Here is a 12,712-nt window from a genome sequence, read left to right as displayed (position 1 = left end):
ATAGGGAGAAATGGCCCCCAACAGAGTACTGGGTTTGTTCAGCCCAGAGAAGGGAAGTTGAGAGGAAATCTAATCAATGTTTATAAATATCTCAAGGGTGGGTGTCAAGAGGATGGGACCAGACTCCTTTCAGTGGTGCCCAGTGACAGGATGAGGGGCAATGGGCACAGACTGAAGCACAGGAGGTTCCATCTGAATATGAGGAGAAACTTCTTTACTTTGAGGTGCCAGAGCCCTGGAACAGGCTGCCCAGAGAGGCTGTGGAGTCTCCTTCTCTGGAGACATTCAAGACCTGCTTGGACACATTCCTGTGATATCTGCTCTGGTGAACCTGCTTTAGCAGGTGGGTTAGACTAGATGATCTCCAGAGGTCCCTTCCAACCCCAACCATTCTGTGATTCTGTGAAAGTATAAGGAAAATATTTAATGTTCTGTAGGGATTAAAAAATAACCCAAGTAACTCTGCACTAACAAAGGGGAAAATAAATCTGTTTTGGTCTCCCTGGCCATGGCATTGTTCTAGCCAGTGCTCTGCCCTTAGAGCTTTCTGCTAGTGCCTTTTCTTACCACCCAGTCTCCAGGTGAGCAAAGGAAGCACAAGTAACAGAGTAAGACAGGGTGGGGAATAAAATGCACCACTCACTTCATTACTGAAAGTCCTAAAGCTCTTTGAAGCATTGTTGCTTGCTCATAAAACTGAAACGTGGCTAAATATCCCATTGCACACTAGGTTCAGTACATCAGAGCAAGATTTGATGCTAGGCTTGAAATAATAACAGTATTGATTACACACCATGCTCTATCATGGTGTGAATAACGCCATGCAAGTAATAACCTGTGACAGATGAAAGCAGTGAGACTGCTGGTCCTGTCTTTACTACAGCTTCTTCTATTAATAACAGTAGTGTGGCTGCATGACAGGGAAGGTGGAGGTAGGAACCCCAGTGAATTTTCAAAGAACATGGGAATTCTGCTCAGATAAGGTGTTTTTTTTCCTTTTGTATACTCAAAAACACAAGGTAAAATCTTCCAAAGGTAGAGGAAAGAAAAAGTCACCTGTGGCATATTTTTATAAATGTCCACTAAGAACAGTATTTCTATTTCTTTCATTGCAGGATGAGACTTTACAGCGTATGTTTACCAGTTACCAGCCAAAAACCTCCTCAGAAACCAAATCTTTATTAACATCAGTTCATCCGAAGCCCCTCAATAAGATGGGCAACTCCATTGCCCACTTCTATTCTTGAAATGCTACAATTGTGAAACAGGTTTTCTTCCAAAAAAAAAGAGCTTTTAAACAGAAAGCCCTGCATTCGAAGACAAAAACAAGTAAGAATCAGGAAATGAGTCATGCTTAGTACTAGCATCAAGCCACCAACATCCAACCACCTGAAAGCAGAGCAGCTATGTACTTAGGAACCTACTAAGTGATTATAGTTATTAGGCAAGTACAATGTATGTGTATTAATTTTATTGTGACTGCGTGCAAAAAGCTGAGCGTTTCAGAGGCACTTTACAAACAGTTATTACACTTAATTAGTAATTTCTTGACTTTTGGAGTGCTGTTCTTAAAACACAACTTATTTTCCATTAAATAATCAATTCATCCATTACAGAAAGCAGCTGACTGCAGGGAGAAAAGCAACACACGTTTATCAGTTGATGAAAACACAGTGTGGCAGTGAGGACGAGGAAAGGAGTCTAAAGAATCTAATCTTAACCAGAATCACCAAAAGTACCACTGCATGGTCAGTGATCAGAAATGGACTCAGTTCTCCCCTTAGGCACTATCCCAAGCTGTTCCCTCAGCAGCATTAGCAAGATGCTGAGCTATCAGTGCTGCCTATTTTCTCACGAGAAAACTGTCAGCTGCCATGAAAGGAGCACTCTAAATTGCCCTTAGAATTTGATATAGGCACGAATGACACATCCAAGTCAATAAGTAGTATATTATGAAAGATATACCCAGCTGGCAAGCTGATATTAATTCTAATATCTCTTGGTATATATCAACTTACGTATGCATAGTCACACTGTGGCATTCAGTTGCCTGCTTGGCTGTGGCGGGGAGGGGAAACACACTGCTATTTCCCAGCGTTCTGCATCATCATGATCAGTGTTAGCCAGCACAAGTAACAGATGTGAGAGAGAAAACAATGAAACCCACCTCTGGACAATGAGCCTTCTCAGCCAGTGGTTGATCTTCATGTGATATTTCAACCAAGTGGTTCTTTAAGAATTGTTTCAACTTTTCAATTTCTTGCTCACATTCTTCTGTTTTCTTTACAGCTTCCTGTGAAATAGTAATCCTCATGAATAATTTTGAAGTAGTACAGAAACAAACTAATCAGTAATGCAACAAACTTGTACTGAAGAGTACTGAAGCCTCTTTTGCAGCTGTAGTTAAATGTAAGAGAAACTGTGTTTGTTTGACTAACTTTGCACAACCCTATCTTCGTTAAGTTTATTACTCACTTGCTAAAGACAAACAAACTGCTCTATCCGTAAGTCAAAGTACGGTGCAGTGTTGTGCCTGGGAGCACATCCGTGCTTACTCTAGAATAGGGCTATGAATCGGGCTGTAAAATGAAAATGCAGCATGTTCAAACACATTCACTACAATTAAGAATTGGTTGGGAAAAAAAAAAAGAGATTACAGGGTTTCATATCAAGTTAGAAAGCCTACCTGGTTTTTATTGGTGCTCAGGTCTTTACTACTAGCTAGTTCTGCACTGAGCAAAACTGAACTGTGCTGTACGCCAGGCAGACACTGCAGCTCAGAGTATAAGCCAACCACAGTACCTGACAATTTGAATACTTCCTATAAAAATGGTAAGTATTTCCACTTTGTGTGAGCCTCCTCTTCTTACATGACTTGCAGGAAAACATATTATGTGTTATAAACAGCCAAATTCACTTCTACTCATTTGACAGTAAGAGCAAAATGTCATCAACCCCCCATCCCATGCAGAAATCAGCAATCTCCCCACACACATTGCTTATGTTTGTCAGCCACAGCCTTTCACGATGTCTCAGGTATTTAAGAAATTGATACATCTACAAATCAGAATATTTTGTGAAAACATTCAGTTTGCAGAACGTTTAGTGGCTCTGTATTTTCTGACCTGTGAGCTGAGAACCAAAGAATATCAAAGGATTATTCCTCAGGTGTCTGCAAAAGGTGACAAAGAAAATGCAGCCTATTGTCAACAGGCTTGAACTTACTCTGCCGACAGCAGCATCTGAACAGCCTGACAGGCTGAAAAATCTCTCTGCAAAATGTGCACAGACTCTGCCTTTCAGAGCAGAGTTTCTCCTGCGATGAACAGTAACAGCGCCATGTCTTCAGTCACTTCTTCACAGTAGCACTCCCTCACCATGAAATGCAAACTAATAAGGTTCTAAATGATTATTTTTTTCTAACAGGTTTTAAAAGGAAGAAAAACCTATTTTCCCCACATTACAAAAAAAAAAAAAAGGCCAAATTGGAGAGGAAGATATTTAATTGTGGCCTGTAAACTTACTGCTGTAGCTGAAGAATCAGAGGAAAAACTAGTAGGTCTTCTGTTCAGTTTTAATGAGAAACTAAAAGGGAGATTCTCTTACCCATACCTTCATTTCCACATGAAGAGGAGGGTTTATTAATAGGCAAAATGCATCATAATACCTCTATTTCCTTGACTAACTAAAGAATATTAATATTTTTTATGTAGACTCTAATTTATTTTGTCACAGGCCAATATGTGAATAGAGCCACTTGCCTGAAAATAACTCATCTACTTGCTGCTTTCCACTGAGGGTCCAAATAAAAATAAATCTCATTTTATCCTTTTCCTAATATAACATAAATTATGCCGTATATGTGGGACTGAATCTCTTCCAAGAAGCGTTGCCTCTCTTTCAAGTTATTTCCTGCTTAACATCTGCTCCTTACTTTTCATATTGTGGTAATGCTAGAAGAAAAGGCCCACCTGCCCGTAGCGCTCGTGCAGGCAGGCATTGTGTTTGGTATGGAAGAGCTTACTAAAAATGAGCACAGTAACTCATCAGATATGCAAATACCGCCACTCTCTTGCACAGAAAACCGGTAGGAGCAGCTGTGGCTTCCAGCTCCTCTTCCTGATGATGTTATTTCGGCAGCGATAGGTGTGGTACTTGACAGGCCATAATAAAAAACAGAGGGCAACACTCCGTACAGATCTAAGTCACCTAAAATCCTGCCCCAAAGCATTTCTGTTACCTATTACAGGTTTTCTTTTTGTTATACTTTTTCAGGTGTTGCGCTGCAACTTAATTATACAAGTTAGTAGCACGATATCCTATTGCATCACTGATAGCAAAACAGGAGCAAACACATCCAAACACTAACATTTCAAAACTAACCCTCAAGGAAAAAATAACTATGTATATATTTGTACATGAAGCCTTCCTCCCATTAGTTTTCCTGTCTAACAGGATCCTTACTACCTTTCTAAGGCAGCACTCAAAACGCATCCTTTAACAGCTTTATCCTTTGTTATGCCTTAGCTGGTGCTAGACTTGTATTGTCCTACTGCTGCTTTCAACCCATTCAACAGGATTGCAAAATCTTTTTTGCACAGTTTGATGTCCCAGCTGCCAAGAATTGCAATTTTTCCAATCTGTTTTCTCACAAAGAAATTTCACTCAGCAGATTGTTGGATGTCTATAAGATAAAGGCAAATGCTGAGCAAAAAAAGGCTACAGCTGTTTCAAAAAGGAGAAAAATTTAAACCTTGACCTAATACTCCATATAAACCGGTTAGAAGCCTCGTGATAACACTTTATAATTGCAAAGAAGCCTGTTTCTGATGTTTTCAAAGTGTTTTGAAAATTCTTGAGTATTTAACCTGTTAACTCTCTGAAAAATGTATGTTTTTTTTACTACATCCATTTTTCAGACATAAGAAATTGTATGGACTAAAAAAAAAGATTGTAGGGGTCACATGGACCTCTCATAGTCATTCCTTCTTTCTGAAATCCAAGTCTGCATTAGTCATGTAGCAGGTTTGAGTTTTCTTTTGATGTGGTGCCCTTAATTTCACAAACTGAAAATCAAAGATGGACATCCGTGTTTTAGCTGCCACTTGTGTCTGCTTGTCCTCGGAAAATGCCAAGCAGGAAGTTACGTGTTTTAAAGAATTCTGCTTTACTGTCATTGGTTTGGAAAATCAAATCAACAAAGATACTGCGCTATTTTTCCAGGTGCTGGTGTCATCCTGCTGAGAAATAGATGGGTCACGTGGGAATTCTCATATCTCTGCTGACGTGGGAACACGCATAACTGAACTCCAGATTGCCTCCAAGTATATGTACCCTGGGCAACGGAGCGTGATGCAAATATCCCTGAATTAAAACCTTCCTGAGCTGGTACAACCACATTGCTCAGTGAAGTGCTGCAGAGATACTATTGCAGGTTTGCAGTCAGCATTGCTGATTCATAACCCTTACTGCCCACGAGTTTGCACCCACTGGCCCCCCCAGCACTGTCTTCTCCTGCGGCCGTGGGTCATGCCGATACTGTTACATCACTTCTGTTTCCAAACCTGGTCCAGCCAACAGCATCTCCAAGCCCCCTGTCATATGTTCACTTACGCAGACACATCCTTGCATGGGACCTTCTGAGGGCAGGAGCTGGCCTGCCTCAAAACAATTAATTAATCAAGTGACATTGGCAGAAAATGGTCACTTTCCTGGCTCACTGATCTGAGAATATCATCTTCAGCAACAGACTTCCCAGCAACTTCTATCTCATGGCTTTCAACAAAGAACATCCATGTTCAAGATAAGTTTAAGGACTTGAACGTTGCCGATGTGAGCATCTGCATATAACACTGGACTTCAATCACCAGTTGTGCAAACCTGGGTACAAGACACTTAGGCCTTAATTTCTTCTCCAATATGCTAAAACACATGGTGTCAGTTTTTATTAAATTGGAAAACTGAAATGGATTTCAAGACTATCCAGTGTGCCTCATTGTGGCATCAAATTACACAGGAAAAAAACAGAACCAAAAGAATTCCCCAAAACTTTACAACATAGAAGACAAAGTAGGTATACTATATACCTGTAAAAACAATATTGTCTAGTGATCAAAATTGTTATAAAATAAAGATAGTTTAGGTGATAGCAAAGAGAAAAAAAAAAATCAAATACCTCCAGTAGGTCATTTTGTTCCTTAGTAATTTTTTCTAATTTCTTCAATTCTCTCAAGAGTTGTCTTGCTCTCTGGAAGACGGAGAAAGGTTGCGTTTTCACCCCTGGTAGCTGAAGTAATTCTTCGTAGGACTGTATGCGAACAATGGTCTTCTGCATGGGACCAACGTGGTCAAGTATAACCTATTAGGATAAAGAACAGATGATGGATGTGATACTGAGTACAAAAAAAGAACCCCAAAAATGTATACTACTGTCATGACGTGCACAGGTTCTGTTTGGTGAGATTCTCATTTAAGAAAGAAGAATATTTTAATCATGGAACAAATAAGTGAAAATCCATGGTGAGGCTGTCTAAAGCAAGAGGAAGATATAACTTACATTTACAATTTTGCTTTTTCTGCATATACATACATAAAGTTTGCATAGCAACAAAGAAAGGGTCACAATCAGATTGGTCACTGTTTACTAAGTGTGTCATTTCAAAGTAGCACATTTTTAGCACTAAAGACAGTTAAAAAACTGGTGCAAACCCTTTGATGTGACTTTAGCTCACTTTGCTTTTCCTTTTTTGTGATGCAAACCAGTCATGAAATGTCCTATGTTAAAGCTAGGCATTTTACGATGGTCCTATGAACGGTCTTATCAACACGGCTGAAATGATGTACTGGGATGGAAGTCAAGAGAAATCTCTGAAGATGGCTCTCCTCTCAAAGACCATATCACAACGGCCCAAACAGATGCAGTTTACAATCACCTTTATCAGTTTTGGATGAACAGAAATGTGCAGTTTCATTCCACAATACATATCTTATGGAAGACTCAGTGATCAACTAAGGAAAAATGGACTCCTAACTTCAGTTCTCCTAAAGAAATATGAAATCCCTCTGAAGCCACATCCAGCTGAGAACTTCAGAAGAAAAAAAATATACATACAAAGCACCTCTGGGCCTTTTCATTACTAATATTCTTGCTGAATTCCCTCTCAAGAATATCTAATTTTAAAATGCACCAATTGGAATAGAGATGCTTATTCTCCTATTCATTCAGTATTTTTTTTGTTACTAGCGTACTATCCAGGCTTCAATTTAAAATCAGGAAGTAAGTGAACGTTATTTTCCAGAACAAATATTACTTAGTTTTTCCATAGAATGTGGCCATTACAAAATCATTCTCTGGATAACAGAGCTATGAGAGGTACAACTATATATATATAGGTACTCTCTCTCTCTCTCTCTCGATATATATATATATATATATATATGTATATGCATACTATATATATATATAGATCCTGAAACTGAACCCATGCTTTTTGCATTTCAGTCACCTAACAATGTGGACTGTATTTGGTAGGAAAGAAAAGATACCATAATGCTTTGCTCAAGCAGAGAACGGAAAACCATCTGGCCAAGGTATCTTTGCGGTGAAGTTCCTGCATGATGAAATGGTTTTATGGTAAGTCACTCTAGCCTACATTTCCAGAAACATATGCTAAATTTTGCCTCAATTTTTGGAAAAATAGGGCCTGATTTTCAGACTTTCAGATTACTTTTGATGCTAAGTACAATGATCTGCAGTAAGTGTCTCTGAAAGTCAAGCCATAAACTTTCCAAGAATTGAGATACTCGAATATGGCAGGTATGTCTGACAACACAAGTTCCATAGTGGAGCTCTCTATGGGCATGTTCTCAGCAGTACTTTAATTTCAAATGGTTTCATTCAAACCATGATTGTGCTTTTTGAAGAGATCTCCCAAGAGCCTCACCTTAGGGTTTAAACTGAGCAGTTGTCTTGGACCATGCAAACCGGATTCCTTTCAAATGAAACTAAAGCAGAAGATATGCTCTAGAAGAGCCTCTGAAGACACCCAGCCACTAAAAGATGTCTGTTCTACAGGATCAGTCCAAGGTAAGCCCCCAAGACACATACAACACAGACAGCAGGTCCTCTACACAAAGTGTTTTGCCCTACCAATGTGTTCCTCTTGGATTGCACTGCTTGCTACTTCAGAAACATGTAGCCAAAATCATGACTGAAATAACACTTTCAATCTTTGATCTAAGAGTTAGAATTTGTGTGACAGTAACATTTCCAAGTCATACACTAAAAATTTATTCATGGTGGGTTGCAGTCACAAACCAGCCTTGTGCTTTTGAAAGCATATTTATGCTCATTTATGCATAAGTATATAGGGGGAAAAGCCTATATAGCAGTTTTCACAGACCTGTCCATGTTTCAGTTGGTCTTTAGGAGAAAATTCTAACAGATCTTCTGATGACAGGATTGTCTTCATTTCGGCCATGTCCTTCTCAAACACTTTCACATGAGATTCAATAGCATCCAATTCCTAGAGTTTGGGAAGAAAGCATGTTTGTAGATAGTACAAATACCAAAGCCAGCTTGAAATTCTGCCTTTCACTTAAATTTAAAAAGAAATAATACTAATAATACTGAAAAACAAGTGTAGCATATGCAGGATATGTTAATGGATGTTACCAAGCAAAAGACTAGTTATCGTAAATGATGTATCATCATAACTTCTGGAGGAATTAAGTCTCTAAGGTCACCTGGTCTGTTTTAAACCCTGAATATGAAACTAATCCTTAAAAAAAATCACATTATAAATTACCAGTAGTGACAAGAAACTTTCCAGTGATGATAGCTACCAGCATAGGAAACAGGTCTAATTACACTGTTGCAGCTTCCTATATGAGAAGTCCTATGTCAAATGGAAAATGGATCCATATACAATACAGCTGCTTGTGAACTCTCATGGAGAGAGTCACAGAATAAATTAGGTTGGAAAGGACCTTTGGAGGTGTTTGGTGCCCATCACAGGAGGTTAATTTGGGGCTTGATCCTGTTGAAATTTAGCTATGTCCTAAAAAAATCCTTCGTAATACATAGACGGAATTTCCTTCGTTATAATTTGTGCCTGTTACTGCTAATCTTTCCTCTGCACACTTCAGGAAGAGTCTGGCTCTATCTTTTCTACAGTGTCCCATTATGTAGCAGCAGACAGGAGCTATACCCACGCTCCCACCCCCAAACCATTTCTTCTCCAGGCTGAACTGACCTGGATTTCCCAGCCTTTCCTCCTACATTCTGTGCTACAGCTCCCTGACCACCTTAGAGGCCTTCCTGGACTCACCCCAGGTTTGTCTCTGTCTTTCTTACACTGGAAAACCTACCCTGTTTCCCCCAAAATAAGACCTACCCCAAAAAAAAGGCCTAACATGATTTTTCAGGGTGCTTGAAATACAAGCCCTACTCCAAAAACAAGCCTTAGTTACAGTTCATTAAAAAAGACAATTTAAATAGTGTCCAGGCAGCTACACCTGTAAAAAAGTAAGTTTTGCAGCAAAAATTAACGTAAGACCCTGTCTTATTTTCAGGGAAACAAGGTAATACTGAGCAGAGCACCACTATTGCTCAGGCAGGCCAGGATGCTGTTGGCCTTCCTGTTGCCAGGCCACGCTGCTGTGCCATGGTCAACTTGCTGTGCCCCGGAACCACCGGCCCTTTTGGCAAAGCTGCTTTCTATCTGGTTGCCCCCCGGTCTGTATCAGTGTTTGGTTATGTTCCCTCCTGGCTGCAGGACTTCGCATTTGCCTCTACGGAACTTCAAGATGCTTCTGTCAGCCCATCTCTGCAGCTTGTCCAGATGCCTCTGAACAGCAGCCCTGCCCTCCAGCAAGATAAGCCCTGTTCATTTGTCTGCCAACAAGCCTTGCATTTCTCCTCATAAACAAGGAGTTTCATCAATACTCCTGAACTTTATAGCTTAATTAGAGACCAAACACCTTCTGATGGTTTGTTTCCAAACAACTAATTTCATCACTTGGCACACCTACTAAAACCAACACACCTTTTTTCTACGCAGGCAACACAAGCTGTATTGCGTAACGTATGATGAAGCTCTGATAAAAGGCACTTCTATATCACCCAGACTTACATCAGCCACATTCTGGATCTGTGGAAGGATCTCTGCTATCTCATGCTGTAAAGTCGCCACTTGATCATCTATTTCATTTAGCTGTTGCATTACATGATCTGTTTCAAAGACCGGTGTCAGCTCCTCCAGCTCCAAGTAAAAACTGTGTAGAAGATTTTGCTTTTGCTCTGAGTCTTCCAAAGCCATCTGGAGACAAAATATGAGCTTAGTTTGATCTATCAATGGTGAACATGAAAGTTTCATGGAGGACCAGAAGGAATCAGTTTTAATATCCTGTATGGCACTGAGCATTGCATATATTCCAAAAAGCTCAGTTCAGACTAAAACACTTCACTCATAAGGGAACCGAACAGCTGCATCCTGCAGGCAGAAAACTGGGAGGCTGATGCCATTATTTAAGGAATCAGTTAGACAAAATAGGTCCACATGAGCATGACGAAAGGCATGGAGGGGAAAACTGAAAACTCAGAGAGGTCCCAACCCCAAAAACAAGAAAAGTATGAGATCCTGGAGGAGATTCCTCTCCAGCTCGTGTTGTGGTCAGGCTGACCCCAAGTACATGAACAGGACACATCAGACACCCGAAAAGGGTTTTCTGCACACCAGTCTGCAGACCGCAGATGTAACAAAATGCTCCAGAAAATACCTGGCCAGCTGTGCATGATGGGAAGATTCTTCCCATCTCCTGCAGCTAATGGGATGAGCTTTTGGATTAATTAGAGCAAATGTCTTTATGAAGAACAGTAAGAGTTGCAAGAAATACATGGGATCCACTTGCCTCAGTGGTATAGAAAGGAAAGGACCGAATGCACGCCTCAGCACTAATACAAGCCTTAGGTGCATTGCCAATTTCACTAGTTTCCCAGCCCAGAACACATAAAATACTTCAAATCACCAACACAGGAGACAATAAGCTTTTGTCACAAAAACATTCAAAGATTTTAGAAATCGCAATCTCCCCATTGTGGCTACATGCTCTGTAACATATCGGTCCACAACAGTCAGCTAATTCTTGTAAAGAACTCTTATTAGTTTTAATACAAAAATCCATGTTCAGAGCATCATGTTTCTCTCTTGGCATAAGTCAAGAAGTGGCTGTATAGAAAACTCAAATTTCAAATATGAAATTGCCAGAAATTGTCTTGGCACTTGCCTGGCCCTGATCTTTCCTGTAATATTATAAACGTTTGATTCTTGAAAATACCAACCAGAATTACCAGACACAGTAAGAACTGCCTGCCAAACTGCAATTCACTTCAAAGTTTCCACCTGTCACACAGACATCAAAATACCATTTTACCCTTTTTGGGTAAAACACACAATACAGATAGTACCAAATATATTCAGGCAGTAAAAGTGATTATAGCCATACAGTACGGTAACAGAAGACAATCACAGATTTTTGGAAGACGGAGGTACTACAGTTCAGCAGTTTGACAAGACAGATATGTCCAGCCTCAAAAAGTATCTATATTTAATGTCAGCTAGAACTATTTTTCACTTTAAGGATTTACTGAAAACAGTAAATTCTTTTCGTCAGTAAGACTTAATGCAAAATTCTGTCTGTACAGACCGAGTGGTTCTAACAACACCATATATCTGCATTAGCACTTACCTGAAGGTCACCAGTATGTTTGCGTAAGCTTTTTGCAGAGTCATGCTGAGCATCCGCTCTCAGCAAGCAGTTGGTGTTTTCTATCCAAACTTTCACATTCTTCAAGAGTTCATCATATTCTTCCATCTTGTTGGCAGCCTAGGGAATGACAGGATTTTACCAAAAGGCACAAATGCATTTCTGTTCACTGTATAGGATATATGCATCTATGGACGAGATTGAAAGAAAACTAGATGCACTTCCATCAAGGTCAGTTAAATTAGTATGGTGAAATAAAGCTACGAGAAGCCAACACTCGTGCAGCATGCTTTGGACTCCTTACTCATTTCACAGTCTTTGATGATACTTTACGTAAAGCCTTTATTTTGGTGGCGCTTTTTTGTTTGGTTGGTTGTTTTTGTTTTGTTTTGTTTTATAAGATGTAACTTTAAAAAAAAAATATATACATTTTCATGTACCTTGTTTAAAATGGCAGTTCTGCGCTCAGCGAGTTGCGAGACCTGTTGGTACTGCTGATGGGGGGTCACTAAGATATCCATCAGCTCCTGTGCGTGGCAGGAATCCTGCTCCACTATATCATGCACTTCTGCATCTAGTTCATTAAGTTTGTAATGCCAAAGGTCCAGCATATCCCAGATTTGCTGCATGTGGAGAGAGGGGAAATGAAATATAAGGTCAGGCTCAAAGATAACAGCAGAGTTATTTGTTCTTCACGTGGGTCTGTGGAATTGCAAAGATTTTAGAACTGATATGATGAGAACAGAACACTCTGAGGCTACCGGTGTGATTCACAGTTGAAAAAAGCACATATTTTCCTGTGAGAAAGAATTGGGAAACATTCATAAGCTAAATGCTTGTGCTTCTACTTCTACAGACATAGAATGAATGGAGGGCCAATTTACACTCCTGCTAAAACAGACTCTGTAGGAACAACCAAAAATCCAACAAAAACACTCACCGAAAA

General features: G+C 39.8%; 1 protein-coding gene across 11 annotated transcripts in view; it reads right to left on the bottom strand.

Annotated features, from left to right (window-relative positions):
* The window catches only part of SYNE2 (spectrin repeat containing nuclear envelope protein 2), a 197,853-nt gene that overhangs the window by 85,910 nt on the left and 99,231 nt on the right, over positions 1 to 12,712 (bottom strand). For all 11 annotated transcript variants that reach the window (XR_010473239.1, XM_065065861.1, XM_065065855.1 and 8 more), the window contains 6 exons: positions 12,207 to 12,389; positions 11,749 to 11,886; positions 10,134 to 10,319; positions 8,403 to 8,525; positions 6,176 to 6,358; positions 2,168 to 2,293 (listed from right to left, as the gene is read on the bottom strand). Coding sequence is in view for 10 of the 11 variants with exons in the window: in XM_065065861.1 (XP_064921933.1) it covers positions 2,168 to 2,293; positions 6,176 to 6,358; positions 8,403 to 8,525; positions 10,134 to 10,319; positions 11,749 to 11,886; positions 12,207 to 12,389 (939 nt within the window). In the remaining variant the exon portion in view is untranslated. The remainder of the gene's footprint in view (positions 1 to 2,167; positions 2,294 to 6,175; positions 6,359 to 8,402; positions 8,526 to 10,133; positions 10,320 to 11,748; positions 11,887 to 12,206; positions 12,390 to 12,712) is intronic.

The sequence above is a fragment of the Columba livia genome, chromosome 5 (genome assembly GCF_036013475.1).
Source record: "Columba livia isolate bColLiv1 breed racing homer chromosome 5, bColLiv1.pat.W.v2, whole genome shotgun sequence".
Lineage (NCBI taxonomy): Eukaryota > Metazoa > Chordata > Aves > Columbiformes > Columbidae > Columba > Columba livia.
This window is presented reverse-complemented; position numbering and strand designations above follow the sequence as displayed.